Source organism: Malaclemys terrapin, chromosome 10 (assembly GCF_027887155.1).
Source record: "Malaclemys terrapin pileata isolate rMalTer1 chromosome 10, rMalTer1.hap1, whole genome shotgun sequence".
Lineage (NCBI taxonomy): Eukaryota > Metazoa > Chordata > Testudines > Emydidae > Malaclemys > Malaclemys terrapin.
In genome coordinates, this window is record NC_071514.1 from 27,613,510 (window position 1) to 27,630,822 (window position 17,313).

General features: G+C 41.5%; 1 protein-coding gene across 1 annotated transcript in view; it reads right to left on the reverse strand.

Moving 5' to 3' along the window:
- Positions 1–17,313, reverse strand: part of MYO1E (myosin IE) — a 149,897-nt gene that overhangs the window by 77,162 nt on the left and 55,422 nt on the right. Inside the window, exons 2-4 of the mRNA XM_054041509.1 lie at positions 13,043–13,186; positions 9,907–9,996; positions 8,869–8,963 (exon numbers count right to left, since the gene is read on the reverse strand). Coding sequence (XP_053897484.1) covers positions 8,869–8,963; positions 9,907–9,996; positions 13,043–13,186 — 329 coding nt within the window. The remainder of the gene's footprint in view (positions 1–8,868; positions 8,964–9,906; positions 9,997–13,042; positions 13,187–17,313) is intronic.

The following is a 17,313-nucleotide window of genomic DNA, read 5'->3' on the forward strand; positions in this document are numbered from 1 at the left end:
GTGGGCCCAATTTGTGCTGATACAAGAGTCAGGTCCTTTCCCGACCCACCAAATGCTTTGCATTGCTCCATCAGTGCAGAACAGCCAGTAGCCAGAATAACCAGCTATCAGGATTTGGAGATATAAGGACTCTTTCCTTCATGCCCCTGACACCACTTCCCCTGCCAGTTTTAGGGCAGCGAGAGAACGATGACGGATATCCATTTGTTAGAATAGCTCTTAAGGACCACTGCTGCTGGGTGCAACTTAAGAAGCCTGATGCTATAACTGAGATCAGGATTTGAGGAAATGGAAGCTCTTCTTTGGTATGGAGTGCAGGACTGGGCTCCAAGTCACTTTTCAGCATGAGGATTGCCATTGACAGAAGGCTAACAGCTGCCTTTCATCATGTGAGCCTACATTTTGCTGTGTGGCACAAAATGGGTGCAGTTCACTTTTGAGTTTGACCTGAGCCAAGTTTCAGCATTGTCTTCCCTGCAACTGTATGACTTTGGAGACTGAAACGCTTAAACACCTAGAAATAGACGAAGGAGGTTGGAAAAGCAGATGAATGAGGATCCTGCAAGTCTAAAATAAATATGCAAACATATTATAGGGGCAGGGATGGTCTGTCCCTTTTTTCTCTTTGTGTAGTACCTAGCACATTGTGGAAACCATAGGAAACAAATATCAATGGACCCAAATTCATCTCTGGTTTAACTCCCATTAGGTCAGTGCAGTTCCACTAGAGATGAATTTTGCCCATTATGAGAATATTCTATCTATCTTGGGGTTTATATTAGCACCCATCACCATGGTGTCTGAGTGTGTCCATGTTAAACAGCTTAGCAAAGCTAGGTCCACAGTGGACTTAATTAAATCGTCTGCTCTGGCCCTTTCTTAGATTAAAGAAAACTTTGGTTTTTTTTCTTTAAACAGGGGAATATTCTGATTCTGGTGGAAAAACTATATCAAAGAGGGAAGTTTTTGCAACGTGACCTAAAGTTTAGTTACACCTCTACCCCAATATAACGCTGTCCTCCGGAGCCAAAAAATCTTACTGCTTTATAGGTGAAGCCGCGTTATATCGAACTTGCTTTGATTCGCTGGAGTGCGTAGCCCCCCCCCCCCCCCCCCCCCCCCCCCCCCAGAGCGCTGCTTTATCGCGTTATATCCAAATTCATGTTATATTGAGTTGCATTATATCGGGGTAGAGGTGTATTTATTTCTGTAACGCAGGCATTTCTGTAGTGCTATCTATTTTCTCCAGTAACAGCTGACCCTATTTGGATACTGTTTTTACCTAGTTAGGAGATTACTGGGAGTCATACCTCTCAACCTACCAGGGCCCCAGTGGGGAACCACAATGTGTAACAAATATTCAAAGTAAGGGATACACAAAAAATTATTCAAACTACTTTGTAACCTCAGTTACATGATTTCTTATTTCTGATATAAACAAACTTCAACAATAAGAATGAGAAGGCTCCCAATTTGTGTGGAGCACAGGTAATTTCGGGACTAAAATGAGGGACATTGGCTGAGTAAGCAGGAAGAAAGAAAGCAGTATGTATGGATCAGCTATTTTTTAAAAGTATGGAGACATGAGAAGAATTAAAACAGTTCCCTACAGGATCACAGAATCATAGGACTGGAAAGGACCTCAAGAGGCCATCTAGTCCAGTTCCCTGCACTCAAGGCAGGACTAAGTATTATCTAGACCATCCCTGACAGATGTTTGTCCAACCTGCTCTTAGAAATCCCCAATGATGGAGATTCTACAACCTCCCTAGACAATTTATTCCAGTGCTTAATCACTCTGACAGTTAGGAAGTTTTTCATAATGTCCTACCTAAATCACATTTGCTGCAATTTGTCCTATCCTCAAAGGTTAAGAACAACAACTTTTCTCCCTCCTCCTTGTAAAAACCTTTTATGTACTTGAAAACTGTTATCAGGTCCCCTCTTAGTCTTCTCTTCTTCAGACTAAACAAACCCAGTTTTTTCAATCTTCCCTCATAGGTCATGCTTTCTAGACCTTCAATCATTTTTGTTGCTCTGGACTTTCTCCAGTTTGTCCACATCTTTCCTGAAATGTGGTGCCCAGAACTGGACACAATACTCCAGTTGAGGCCTAATCAGCGTGGAGTAGAGTGGAAGAATTACTTATCGTGTTTTGCTTACAATGCTCCTGCTAATACATCCCAGAATGATATTTTGCTTTTTTTGCAACAGAGTTACACTGTTGACTCATATTTAGCTTGTGATCCACTATGACCCCCAGATCCCTTTCTGCAGTACTCCTTCATAGGCGGTCATTTCCCATTTTGTATGTGTGCAACTGATTGTTCCATGTTATATTATCAATAAGAACCAAGCTGTATCTAAGCTCATATTGTATCTCACTCTTTAAAGAGAGTCAAATGAAACAGGAGAGAAAACATGGTATACATTCTAAAAGAAAAAGGAAGAAAATGGATTATGGAAAATAAATTGTTAATGGCACTGACATAATTAATTTTCAACCTGTAGTCTTTCCTTACTGGAAATCAAATTCACTTTCTTGATATGTTCCTAATAATTAAAAAATACTTTATAGGTTTACACAAATTTTTTCCAGTAGTAGTTGCTACTTTGAAAGAGTCAAAATTTGCACAACACAGTCTCTTAAAACTTCACTGAACTCAGAATAAAATTCAAGAATTATGTAGAAACTTATTTCCACTTCTTCATCGTTGAGAGGAAGGGTAATTTAGTGATTAAAGTAGGGGATTACGAGTCAAGACTTCTGACTCCTATGCCCCCCTCTGACACTAATTTGTTGTGTGACTTAAGGGAAGTCACTTAAAACCCTGTGCACAAATTTCCCCATCTGCAGAATGGGAGGGATAATACTTATCTACATGATTGGGACATTGAGGAACTTTATTAGTTAATGTACACAAAGCACTCTTAGATCTACCAACCAAGGACACTGCAGATGTAAAATATTATTCTGCTGTGTTTGGAGAAGTCTACATGTAAAGTTTCATTTCTTTAGTTTTGTTCAAAGCATCCCCATCAGCTTTGCCTTATACAAATATTTCTCCCCCGTACTGCTGGTGGCTTTTGCCAGGGTTCCTTAACACGTTGAAGATTTGTGTGGGAATGCCCTTTCCTGAGTGGCTGCTATTGGTAAGATTCAATCACGTCTCCAGCGGCATTCTCCGCTGCACAAGTTTCAAAAAATCAATTGTTTGAGGCTTGCATGGGCTTTACAATGCAGCAGCAGGACCAGATTTTTTTTAAATTAACTTCAATCAATTTAAGATAAAGAGTTAGATTGTTTTACTGAAAGGGGTAAAGTGGAAAGAAGTCTCTATTAAAGTAAACTAATATCAGTAAAGTTGTTGTACCATCCTAAGGTGATGATAGGTAGCCTTCTTGTAAGAAAACATTACCAGATGCAGATGAAAACTAAGCTGATATTAAGAACGGAAGAGAGACTTGAATTGAGAAATTTCTTCATAGCACATTAAAACACCTCATGGAAGAAGTTGCCCGAACTGATAATAAAGGGAAATAAACCTTCCACCTTTGCAGAAACATACCCCTTTAAGGATAATCTGAAGAAAATATCTATTATCTCACACAAAACAGGAAATTACTAATCATAACATCCACTGCCTTGATCACAAGACAATGATGCTCTAGAGGGAATTAAAAACCACATCAAAACAAGTCTCCAGACAACCCTTCATAGTTCAAGTCTCAGCCGAGTGAATCGTTTTTGTGTTTTTTTGGCAGTTCTTAGGTATCCATTGAAGGGCAGGCATTTTTTTCTTTGGGACGGGGGGGAGGAACAGCTCAGCAGGCTATTAGAGTGGGATACAGAAACCAGATCCAATAAGATGCACTTAAATAAATCACCATGCATATGCCTTAGCAAAACTCAGTGAAATGAAATGAAATGAAATGAAATGTCAAACCGCTGCTGAAGCCTAAACCGCTTAATGTGAATAACATTTTGGCCTTTATGGCTACACGGCAAATCACTTCAAACCACACTCTCCTCCATATATGGGAACAAGTGCACAGACAGATCTGCTGCCTCTTGTGAATTTCAGATGCATGCAGTAGCAACTAAAATTGTCAAATATCCAAACTCTTTAACCACTCAATTGCCATGGACAAGCGGAGTAAAGGACTTGCCCATCATCTGCATGGCTCAGACAATAGAGAACTGTCTCATGTTTATAAATTAATATTCCATTGCAAACATATCTTTGTGAACAGCTGGTTCAACGTCATTCTTGCCTTTCACGGAGATGCAAACCACGTTTTTGTGACATTCTGCCCCTCCTGCCCTCTTTCCTCCAAACAGCACTGCACAGCCCTGGGAAAAGAGGGATAGAGCAATCCCTGTTTCTCCTGATCACAGGGCCTCTGCGATTCTGCCTAGCACCTACGAGGGCCACACAAATGGTGCTAAGGAAGGCTCCTTGCACCCTTCCCCCTTCCACCTGGATACACACACACTGTGCACCTGCATCCAGGCCAGGAAGAATCCAACCCTTGAATAGCCTCATTGTTTACATTGTTCACAATCATTCATAATAGCGCAGTGTTCTTCAGCTATAATTAGAAACATGTACAGTTTTCTTAACACACATGGTAATTATTCCACAAATAAAACAGGCTTGTCTCTCCCTTGAAAGATATATGACAAGACTCAGTATTTTCTAACTAGATGAAACTGGCTGCCTCACCCTTCTATCAGCCAGGAAGGATAAAAGAGCATATATCGATAGACAGGCACTGGAAGCAGAAATGGCATCAGTGAAAGGAGAGGGGAACCCTTTTTTTCAAAACAGTAAATGAATAGCTTGAGATTTTAGCTGCAGAAGGGAAGGTCCAATAAAAGATAAACAAGGGAAAACCCTTACTACCTTAGATGAATAAAAGAAAACCAGAGCAGAACATTTCCATGGCATTCTTATTATACTCTCACCAAAAATAACATTTAACTTCAGTAATGTAGAGAAGACAGAAGCGCTTGATGTTTGCTGTGAGGAAATTACTCTGGATGAATTTAAAGCAGCTACTGAAAGACGAAAGAACAATAAATTGCCAGGTAAAGATCAAATTGCAGAACTGCTTAAAGCAAGTGGAAGGGACAGTATGAAAATCCTGCTATGCCTCTTCAATTTGGTCTGGGAGAAAGAATACACCACAGAAGAATGGAAAAGAGGGATTATAATCAAACTCCCCCGAAGAGGATATTTGAGTTTTGTAACAAGTGGCATGGGATTATGCCGCTTTCAGTCCCAGGGGAAAGTCTTCTATGCAATCACCCTAAGCAGATTTAGAGACAAACAAGTTGGTTTTTGCCAAATTGATCTTGTGTAGACCAGCTCTTCATCCTGTGTAATATTGTAGAGCAAAGCAATGAATGGCTGCCCCCAGTAGTCCTAAACTTTGTGGATTTCCACAATGTAGATAGAGAATCACTGTGACAGATAATATAAAACAACAAAAATCATTCAAATTCATTCAAATTATTAAAAATTTGTATCAGAACATTCAATGTGCAGTAAAGATAAACCAGAAGCTAATGGACTGGTTTAATGTTAACAGTAGTGTCAGGTGAAGTTGCATCTTATCCCCCATCTTGTTTGTCATTGCTATAGACTTTGTTATGTGACAGATTGTCAGTATGGAAATGGATACTGCATGAATAGACTGGAAGCTTGGAGGTTTAGACTTTGCAGACATCATCTGTCTTATGCATAAATCAGTTAAAGATATGCAGCAAAAGACAAATGGTCTTGCAAATTCTGCCAAGCCATTAGATATTATTAATAAATCAAAGATGAAGTTATGAAAATTAATTTACCTACCAATGATTTTATCTACTTGGAAGGTAAAGCCTTGAAAACCATTACTAAATGTACTTAGGTGGGTAGTATCATTCACAATTCTGGTGATTTCATGTTTGATGTAAAGTCCAGAATAGGTAAAGCAACTGCTGTATTTCAAAAACTCAATACAGTAGAGAAGTCCAATGTGATTAACAAAACCACCAAACTTAAGATCTTTAGAAACACTGTCCTAAGTGTCCTCTTCTATGGAGCAGAGTCCTGGAAAATAGTAAGTCCATCCAATGCAAACTGAACAGCTTTCATTACAGGTGTCTGCAGAGAATGTTCAAAGTAAAATGGCCTGATATAATCAGTAATAAAGAAGTCCTAGAATGGGCACAGCTACCTATAACAAGTGGTACAGAAGAAGAGATGGATCTATTTTGGATATCTTTTAAGAATGCTCACTAATAGGCTACCCACAGAAGCATTTCTCTGGCAATGCCAGAGCAAGAGACTGGTGTGCCTTTACATCAATATAACTTCATCGACTTCAGTAGAGTCACTCCAAATTCAGACTGGTGAATGAGAGGTGGATCAGCTTTGCATCTTGTAACTATGTAACTATTAGGAGCTATGATGTTATAATCAGAAGAATCTTTGAGTAATCCAAAGCAATGTACATGGAATTTGATCAAGAGGACAAAAATATAAAATGAACTAAAACGAACCGTACGACCAGCTGAATTCTTTGATTTGACAAATCTAACAACCCAGCAATGAAGCATTCAGAGTTGTTCCCAAAATCAAAAACCAACATAAAAAGCATATGGAAACGCAGTCTCCTGCTTTTCCTGTGTTTATCTCACAAAAATAATCTTACGAAAAATAAACATGCATCAAGGAAGAGGAACATTTTGTATATAATATCAATGAAAATGATTTTCTTCTTTCCTTCTTGTTATACCCTTCAAATGTATCAAGCACAACACAGGAAGAGTGTGATGAGGCTGTGCACACGTCTCAGGGACCACAAACCATCCTTTATTTACAGTATGGGCCAAACTTTCAGAAGAGCTCATTACACACAATCAGGGTCTGGCTTTTATAAAAGAACTCAGCTATCACAATTAAGGCACCTAAATAACTGGCCAGATTTTCCAAAGGCCTTGATATTCTGGGTGCTAGGCATGTTTGAAAGCCTGGCCCTTATGGAGGTCAAATCCAGAATTGTTTCTCTGAACCCTCAAATTTTGGGGATTCAGATCAATTGGACCTGCATATGAACTACCCCAAGCTCTGGATTTGAAGGCCCAAAGCTCAAAGCAAAACAAAATTTACTTGTTTCTAACAACTATAAACCATACATAGAAATGGGACCAAATAACTCTAGTATTGCTAAAAAGAAGGCAGAGGAGTGGGGGAAGGCTGAGCACATGTGTAATCAATTATTTCCAAGAAGCTACATGCTCCTGTTTTCCAGTACTAGGAGCACCCATACACTTTTCTATTGTGGGATGTCACCCTTGGGAGCTTGGCCAGGACTATGAGTCACAGCTCAAAAAGAAATTCCACAAGTAGGAAGAATTTTCACACGACTCCTCCTGGTAGGCTTTCAAGTGCAGCTCATCTGTGCAACATATGAAGATGATCTCTGCTTTCACACTATGGCCTTCAATATGATGGCAGAAAACCTTGTATGAGGAACACCTTCAGATACAAAGACTCAGATCCTGGCCCCTGCTCTGGCTCCTTTGCAACACTCCAGTGACACAAAGAGGCCAAAAAGTTTCCCAGGTGCCTGTAAGTTTCCTTGGTCTGAGGAAACGTTGGCTGACACAGCTAGCTCTTTGCCACCCCTGAAAGCCCCTGGCATAGGAGGAGTGGCCAGAGTAGACTGAACTCTCTGGTTATCCCCACAAGCCAGATGGCTCTTTGGGGGCTGATACAAATTTAAAATATCTTTCTGCTGATCTAAACTAAGGTGGGGACAGGGACAGTGGAAGACTTCCTGGGCATAGCTGAGGAGTCATTCCAAATACTTTTTTGGTTCAGACCGGAAGTTATAGACATACTGTTTGATTTAGTGATGACTTTATAACAAACTAAGTAAGGTTCAGGGCAGCTTTAAAAGGTGACACCAGAGTAGCAACCTCACATACAGTAGAACCCACTAACAATGACCTCATATATAGCAAAACCCCTGTGGGAATGAAGTAGAAAGGAAGTCCTGAATAGAGCTGATTGGGAAATTATGAAAAGCCAGTTTTTAAACCGTCTAGCATGGTTTCATTTGTAACCATGTCCCTTTCATATACGTTCTCCAGAGCCATTGAGGAGGGAAAGGGTTCTTTTTGTTAAGCTACAAACGAAGGTAACATTATAAAACAAAAATGAGGATCTGAAAAATCCTGAAATAGTCTATTTTCAGTGACACAAAAGATTTGTATTAATACTACTAATATAAAATTGATGTAAGAGAAAAAGATGCATGGTAATGCCCTCAAAGAATTTACAAGACTCAACCTCTTTTACCAGACGACGTGCTGGAAGATTGCATTTGTGCTTGAATGCAGTTGACTGCGAGTGTACAGTGAACTATAATTTTGCAGTAAGAAATGACAGGGGGCCTATTTGTGGGTGATTATAGTATATTTGTGGGGGTGTTACAAGGCACAAGGTCAAAGAGCAAGTGACTTTAAGCACATGAGAAATGCAAAAATTCCTTGCTTGAGTATCTTGCTGCTTTTCTGAAATTGAATTTTTAACATAAAAATAAGGGAAAGCATTCGGCTTGTACATTTACTGGGCATTATTAAACATAGCTATAACATCACTTGTGGCCAATTAGAAAGCTCCATAATGCTCCCAGTGTTCTAAAGTTCCAAAATAAATAATACATCATCAATATTATCTGAGATCCCCCACAACACACACACAAATGGATAATTCTATTTAATTAAGGGAATCTAGCAATAAAATGAGATCCTCCTTTCTTCTGAGAAAGCTTTAAACTAGCAGCTCTAATAGGCGAACAGCTGATTCTTACCTGATAATGACACATTGGTTTTCTCTGTCAATAATCATGTTTCTGTACATGTTGTCCGCTAGAGCATAGATATGTGGTGGATTTTCATACTGAGCCTATGGGAGAGGGTTGGGGAATATAATGTACATTTCAGACAGAACATTAAATACCACAGAAAAAAATAATATAAGTATTTAGCATGGAAGAGTTTCTTGCTAGGACAGAAAATTTTGCATCTTAAATTGAGCCTCAGACTTCAGCAGTTACATATTAAAATCAGTACAAGTTCTTTCTAAGGAGCCTTTTTCATGAAAGCAAACCAATAATCATTGTCACTGTTGAGATTTGTTATTGATCTCTCAACCATAATTTTTGTCCTGGCTGAGATATGTAAATACCCTATTTTAAAAATGTAGAATACTTAAATACATACTTGTCCAAGAGAAACTCACATAATTTATGCCCCTTTCAGAAGTGGCCTTAAGATAACAAATAAACAGGCTATACCACTGCAGAGAGCCTCAGGCTGATTGGCCACATCGGACCCCTGAGCCCATTCAGACTGAATAGTATATGTAGTTTTCAGTCTATGGACATGCCTGATTCCAGTGCAGCAGATTGAGTTACCTATGTCCTAGTGCCCTCCCTCTGCCCCATACTTACAGCCCATTTTCAAAACTGGCCTCTAATTTTGTGTGCCTCTGTGTTTTGGTGTCCAGCTTTAGAGATCTAAGGTGTAGGTAAGCTAGTGAAAAATTCCTCTTGTATAGGGGAACTGTCTGCTGTCGGAAAACTAATTTTGGTCAAACTTAAATCAATAAATGAATCTGTTTTGCAAGCTTAACTCTGTCTCAGTGAATCCAACATGTAAATGGAAGGAAAAGAAGAAGCAGGATCTCATTAAAATTAGATGCTGCATTCAAATTAAGTTCTTCTAGGCCAGTAAGTTCCACCACCACCAAAACCAGACAACATATACTCACATTAGTTCAAACAAAGAGAGAAGAACCTTTACATACAATTGAATATCTGCAATATCTTATAAGAAACTTTACTTACAGCTCCCTGGTACATTTCAATTTCCTTTTCTCCAAAGTATGGCATCTGTTTGAAAGGATTCACGGAGATTAACACAGATCCAATATATGTCTGTATTCAAGAGCAGTTAAGGTTCATGAGACTTCCTCAGTGGCTATAATTTCGTAAAGCATTACCTTATTACTGGTGATGTATTATATAATATTTTGAGCTATAAATATCTATCAATAAAACAAAGCTTTACAAAAACAATTGGGTTTCCCATCAATGTTGTTAAATAACAATAACTTTCTAAAATCCTTAATAGTAAGAATGATATTACTGAGGCTTACAAATACAAACATATCGCATATGATTCAGAAAATATTTATTTTAATTTTTTTAAGTTAAGTGTGGAACTCAGGAGCATGTATCTGAGGACAAAAAAAAAAGATACTTTCAGTAAAAATACAAAAAAGGAAATGATATATTTGAACTGTTTAGCCTCTTCTGTAGTGTCTTATTGACAGTTTGAGAAGGACTAGCTGCTGTGAACATGACAAAAACCAGCATTTTAAAGGGACCGTCTGAACTCTCAGTGGTGTAACCTTCAGTGGAGCTACCTGATGTACAGATGTTAAGCAGCGTACTCTCAGGTTGGGTCAGTTCTCTGATGAGAGACTTACTAAGGATGCTGCAGGAAGTGGTGTTGGTGATTCAGTAGGTGGCACTGTTCTAGGCAAGTTACTGTGAAAGCAGTGCCCCAGAATGGTGTTGTAGGGCAGTGGCTCTCAAGAGTCATACTGTACCCCTTTCAGGAGTCTGATTTGTCTTGCGTACCCCAAAGTTTCACCTCACTTAAAAACTACTTGCTTACAAAATCAGACAAAAATACAAAAGTGTCACAGTACACTATTGTTGAAAAATTGCTTATTTTCTCATTTTTACCATATAATTATAAAATAAATCAATTGATATATAAATATTAGATTTACATTTCAGTGTATAGTATATACAGGAGTATAAACAAGTCATTGTCTGAATGAAATTTTAGTTTGTATTGACTTCACTAGTGCTTTTTATGTAGCCAGTTGTAAAACCAGGCAAATATCTAGATGAGTTGATGTACCCTCTGGAAGACCTCTGGGTACCCCTAGGGGTGCACATACCCCTGGTTGAGAACCACTTTTACAGGGCAGCATGCTACTGGAGGAGATATAACATGGAAACCCGAACTATTTCTGGCCATTATAAATACCATGAATTTTTTCAAAGATTTAGGAGGCTATTCTGGTGTCCTGGTTAAATTCTGCTTTCGGTAATTACATTCTGATACCTGAAATGCTCCTGCAGATTCCATGAATATGGAATTCCGTAGATTCAGCTAACTAGCAACCTCTCAGCTGCCAGCAAAAAGTTGCTATTATCTGCAGTTGCTAATAAGCGGAAAGCAGGTTTGTGAGGCAACAGCCAGGAAAGGAAGCACTGGAATGTGCCTTCCCTGGCTGCAGCCCTACAAACCTGTCTGAGAGCAGGGTAGCAGCAGGGTGGGGGGCTGCAGCCCAGATATTGGGGCTATCCCTGGTGAGTGGGGGTGCAGGAGCCCACATACTACCTCTCCCTGCGCTCTCCAGGAGTTGGGGCTCAGCACGTCCCAACACTTCCTTCCCTGTGCACAGTCCCACAGCTGGGTGCAGCCCAGAGAGTGCAGGGAGAGCTACTGGGCAGCTCCAGCATCTGGGCTGCAGCCCCTCTCCCTGCTACTGTGTGGCCCACAGCCTCCTCTCACAGCCGCACAGCTCCTGTGTGGTCCCTTGCAGGGCTGTGGCCCCAGAAGGAAGCACTGGGTGCTGAGAAGTGCTGAGTGCTGGCCCCAGACTGGTTTATTCAGCTGCAGCCAGAGAAGGCAAGTCTCAGCACTTCCTTCTCTAGTTGCAGCCCCAAAAACCTGCCTGTAGGGGATGCTCAGCACATCCCAGCGCTTCCTTCTGGGGCAGCAGCCTGGCAAACTGCCTGCAGGTGGTGCCTTTCTTCCAAAAAGAGGTGGTGGTAAGCCACATGCTATTGCTAATATCCAAATCCTAGTAACAATTATGTTTAATGAGATGGGATTAGTTCCTGGCAATATATTGCCATTAACTGGAAGTTGCTAATATCAGGATTGCTATTAAGTGGAATCTACTGTACTTCACTTCCTCTCAATTGTTATATAGTTGCGCTGTGCGCTTTTACATAGCTGCAGAGTTTTACTGCAGAGAATTTAACAGATGGATGAAGTAATTCCTCTATGCATGTGTAATACAGAATTAGCATTTAGTGCCCTACATAAGAATCTATTGTTACAGAATAATAGCTGCAAAATGATGTCATGTTAGCCAGCAAGGAAATAAAAGCCACTGCACATAATTTCTGTATTGTGAATTTGCAATGCTCCCCTCATACATTTTTGGATTTAATTCAAAGACGAATGACAACATCCAGGGTACCAATATGGTAAACCATATACTCATTATGTCAGTATAAACATATGAAATGATTGTTTTCTGATGAAAAACTATGTCAGCATTTAGTGGAAAGATTCAGTAATCTCTGCCCCAAGTGGCACAGACGGACACATTAACAACTGAAAATTCAGGAGCTGATCTCTAGATTAAAAATAAATAAATAAATAAACACACACCTGCACAAACTGTAGAGGGATAAAAAAGTAATAATAGTATTTACAACAAGAATCTAAAATCTAACGTGTCTGATTTAACCATGAATTCTTCTGAAAAACACTTAATACCACTTTGTTAGACAGATAATTTTAATACAAACGCCACATTTTTATAGGGAGAAAATGAAGTATCAGACATGCTTTCAGCAGTGCAAAAGACAGGACTAAAAACTTCGCAAGTATAACCCAGGAGAGATAAAGCTCCAAAGGAACAAAGGTGTTTTGTGCTACTAAATGGAAGAGTATTATCTCCTGGCCGCAACTTTTTGCTCAGTGTGTAAAGTATTTTGCTAAATCCCACATGAACTTTCATATAAAATGCTCAGCATCTTTCAGTGATCTGCTTTCATGGATGGATGGATGGATGGACGGAGATATATATAATATATATTAATTAGTCTTATACTCTATAGCAGCAAGCCCACATTGCCCCAGTAAAAACATGTCCATAAAGGATACAAAGATGTAATCATCCATATATCGTTTCTTTAGATTCTCCACTATGGAATCCTCTGTGATTTTGGAGAGAAGGACCATATCATCCACTCCGCTGTGTTTGACATTGTGACTCTGCCAGTGATATCGGTAGTGCCCCTTGCTGCCCTGTAATATAATGTAATATGTATGGAAGAGATACAGATTTCTCATTAGCTTTAAAAATTGAAGACTCAGTTCATTCATATATGCTGATCCCCAAATTATTTTCTCACATTAAACAGCATCCCCCATCTCTTGCTTAGACTCAGAGACAAATAAAAAGGCATCTCTTTACACACAACTAATGTTAACTTCAAAATTTTCAGTTAACAGCTGAAGTATCAGTCACGCGTCAATCTATTTAGTTTATCAAAGAGAAGATTAGGAGGTGATTTGATCCTGGTCTACAAGAACCTACATGGGGAGAGATTTCCAATAATACACAGCTCTTTAATCTAGCAAAGAAAGGCATAATGAGATTCAATGATTGGAAACTGAAGCTCAAAAAAATAATTAAGCATTGGAACGACTAATTAGGGATACGGTGGATTCTCTATTACTTGCAGTCTTTAAGTCACGACTGGATATTTTTCTAAATGAATATACTATAACTCAAACAGAAGTTATTAATTTGATGCAGAAATTATTGGGTGACATTTTATGGATTGTGTAATACGATGAGCCAGGAACATTTGACAAGTTCGGCAATATTGACAATTGAAAGTGCTTCTTTACAAAATATTACTTACAATGACTTAATTGACGATTTTGTAAAGAAAAAGTGTAGGAAAAAAAGCTACCTGAATAAATATATTGTTTTTCAAATTGAATATGTTTCTTCAGAGGAAGTTAACTTTTATTTTTCCCTTCATGCATCATCTATCATTTTTATTTTTACCCATTTTTTATGTTAGCATAATGCAAATGCAGGCTTTCATCTAGACCATAAGTTTTCAAACTGTGGTCCAAGAACTCCATTCAGGTGGACCGAGAAAAGGTTATTACATTTTTTTTATAAAGCGCTCTTATCCAAAGCACTTTACAATAGTTAGCTAACAGTACAAACAACATTTGGAAAGATCATTAAGTGGTCTGCTGAGACCCTCAGCAATTTTTAAGTGGTCTGTGGGGGGAAAAAAAAGATTACAAAAACAATCAAGGTGCCTCACTTTATTTTCATTTACTTCCTTTTACTTATAATATAGGAGGAGGATGAAGAAAAAAAGAATGAAAAACAGCAGGAGAGATAAGTGAGAATGTTCTCTTTTTCTTGGCTGGGTCCCCGGAGGAATGGGAGGGGAAATGAAGCTGTGCACAGGGCCGCACTAACTCTAAATCTGCCACTGGGTGGTATGTGAACCAATACAAGTTTGTGAGCCACTGAGTTAGCTAAGGCCTTGGCTACACTTGCGAGTTACAGCGCTGTAAAGGCTCCTGCAGCGCTGTAACTCACTCCCTGTCCACACTGGCGAGGCATTTGCAGCGCTGTATCTCCGTGGTTGCAGCACTGCATGTACTCCACCTCTCCGAGAGGAATAGCGAGTATTGCGCTGCCGCTGCAGCGCTGCGGCGCCAGTGTGGCTGCCCAATGCACTGTGAATGGCCTCCAGAATTATTCGGCAGTATCCCACAATGCCTGTTCTAGCCACTCTGGTCATCAGTTCAAACTCTACTGCCCTGGCCTCAGGTAACCAACCATGTGACCGACCTTTTACGTTCCCCGGGAATTTTAAAAATCCCCTTCCTGTTTGCTCAGCCCAGCGTGGCGTGGAGTGCTATCAGCGAATCTTTCCAGGTGACCATGCCTCCACGCGCCAAGCGAGCCCCAGCATGGAGCAATGGCGAGTTGCTGGACCTCATCAGTGTTTGGGGGGAGGAAGCTGTACAGTCCCGGCTGCGCTCCAGCCGTAGGAATTACGATACCTTCAGGAAGGTATCAAAGGACATGATGGAAAGGGGCCATGACCAGGAGGCCCTGCAGTGCAGGATTAAAGTGAAGGAGCTGTGGAGTGCCTACTGCAAAGCCCGCGATGCAAACGGCCACTCGGGTGCTCCCCCCCGCGACCTGCCGATTCTACAAAGAGCTGGAGGTGATACTTGGGGTTAACCCCACCTCCACTCCGAGCACCACCATGGACACTTCAGAGCCGGTGTCGGGAGGGAGGGGGGAGGGAGGAGGAGGAAAACGGGAGTGATGGTGGTGGGCCGGATGGAGACACTCCGAAATCCCTGGAGCCATGCAGCCAGGAGCTCTTCTCAAGCCAGGAGGAAGGTCGCCAGTCGCAGCGGCCGGTACTTGGTGGAGGACAAACAGAAAAGCAGGTTCCCGGTAAGCGGGGTTTTTTTTTGGGGAAGGAATTTTTTCGGTGCAGGCTCTTTGGGAGGGGAGGGTTAAGCATGCATGCCTAGATGCGGAATAGTGCATTGATGTGGTTTATCACATCGTGGTAATCGGCGGCGGTAATCTTCTCGAATGTCTCATCCAGAATGTGTGCAATGCGCTTGCGCAGGTTTATTGGGAGAGCCACCGTGGTCCTTGTCCCTGCCAGGCTAACGTGTCTGCATCACTGTACCGCGAGGGGCAGGGGGGGAACCATTGCTGCACACAAGCAAGCTGCATATGGGCCAGGGCGGAAGCCGCATTGCAGTAGAAGACCCTCCCTTGCTTCCCAGGTCACCCTCAGCAGCGAGATATCGTCCAGGATGAACTCCTGTGGAAAAGTGTTCAGTGTAGGTGCCCCCTGAAGCTGTTGGCTCTCCCCAAGGCACAGAAACCCAGAGGACAGTGCAGCCCTGAAACAATCAGTCCCCCTTACTCACCATTTTGAGGCTCCCGTGGGATATGTGTGCTCTGTTTTGGACGGGAAAATTATGTGTAGACCCTGTGTGTTTTCTACTCCTTAAGTGCGGGGGGAATCATTACTCTATCTGGTATAATCAATGCTGCCTCTGTTAAATGTTGCATTTTGCCTATACAGCTACATCAACCTTGAGACTTCAGCCGTCCCTCTTATCGCCTGCTCAGAGACTGCAAAGACTCAAGAAGAGACCGCAAAAAAGCAAAGAAGACATGCTGCAAGAAGTGATGCGGCAATCTATTAAAGAGAATGAGAAAGCACAGAACTGGAGGGAGAGAGAAAGCAGGATCCACCAGGAAAACGCAGTGCACCATCGGCAAAACACCGCGCACTAGCAGCAAAGCACTGATAGGCTCATAAGCATCCTGGAGTGCCAAGCAGATGCTATCCAGGAGCTGGTAGCCATGCAGAAAGAGGAGCAGTACCACAAACACAAACGCCCTTGTCCCAAAACTCTTTCCGTTGTGCCCCACTGTCACCTCCAACCCACTTTCCCCAAGTTCTGTGTTCTTCATGCCACCTGCTGCCTCCAACACCAGTATCTTCACCACCCAGCCCTGAAAACCACGACTCTTACCCTCTGCACTCAACCCCCATCACCATGCAGTATAGCTGTCCTGAAGTGCAGCACTCACTGCACAGCACACCAGACAGGACATACGCGAATCTGTGATTGTACTGTTCCCCACTCCACCCCCTTGTTTCTTTTCAATAAATGGATTCTTTTACTTTATGCAATAATAAAGATTGTTTTCAAAGCCAAAGACTCCTTAGCCCAGGAAATAAACAGGCACGGCAAGTCTGCTTGTCTGCTAAGCAGACACTGATTCCTAAAGATTGGAACTACTGCACTTCACTCCTGTGCAGGGCACCAGATATCACTGCTGGTTTTCAGCCTCAGATTGCTCCCTCAAGGCATCCCTAATCCTTGCAGCCCCGCGCTGGACCCCTGTAGTAGCCCTGCTCTCTGGCTGTGCAAATTCAGCCTCCAGGTGTTGAACCTCGGAGGTCCATGCCTGAGTGAAGCTTTCACCATTCCCTTCACAAATATTATGGAGGGCACAGCACGCGGATATAACCGCAGGGATGCTGTTTTCGGCCAAGTCCAGCTTCCCATACAGAGATCGCCAGCGGCCCTTTAAACGGCCAAAGGCACACTCCACAGTCATTCGGCACCGGCTCAGCCTGTAGTTGAACCATTCCTTGCTGCTGTCAAGGCTCCCTCTGTAGGGTTTCATGAGCCACGGCATTAACAGGTAAGCGGGATCTCCAAGGATCACAATGGGCATTTCAACTTCCCCTACCGTGATCTTCCGCTCTGGGAAAAAAGTCCCGTCCTGCATCTTCCTGAACAGCCAAGTGTTCCGAAAGATGCGTGCGTCATGCACCTTTCCG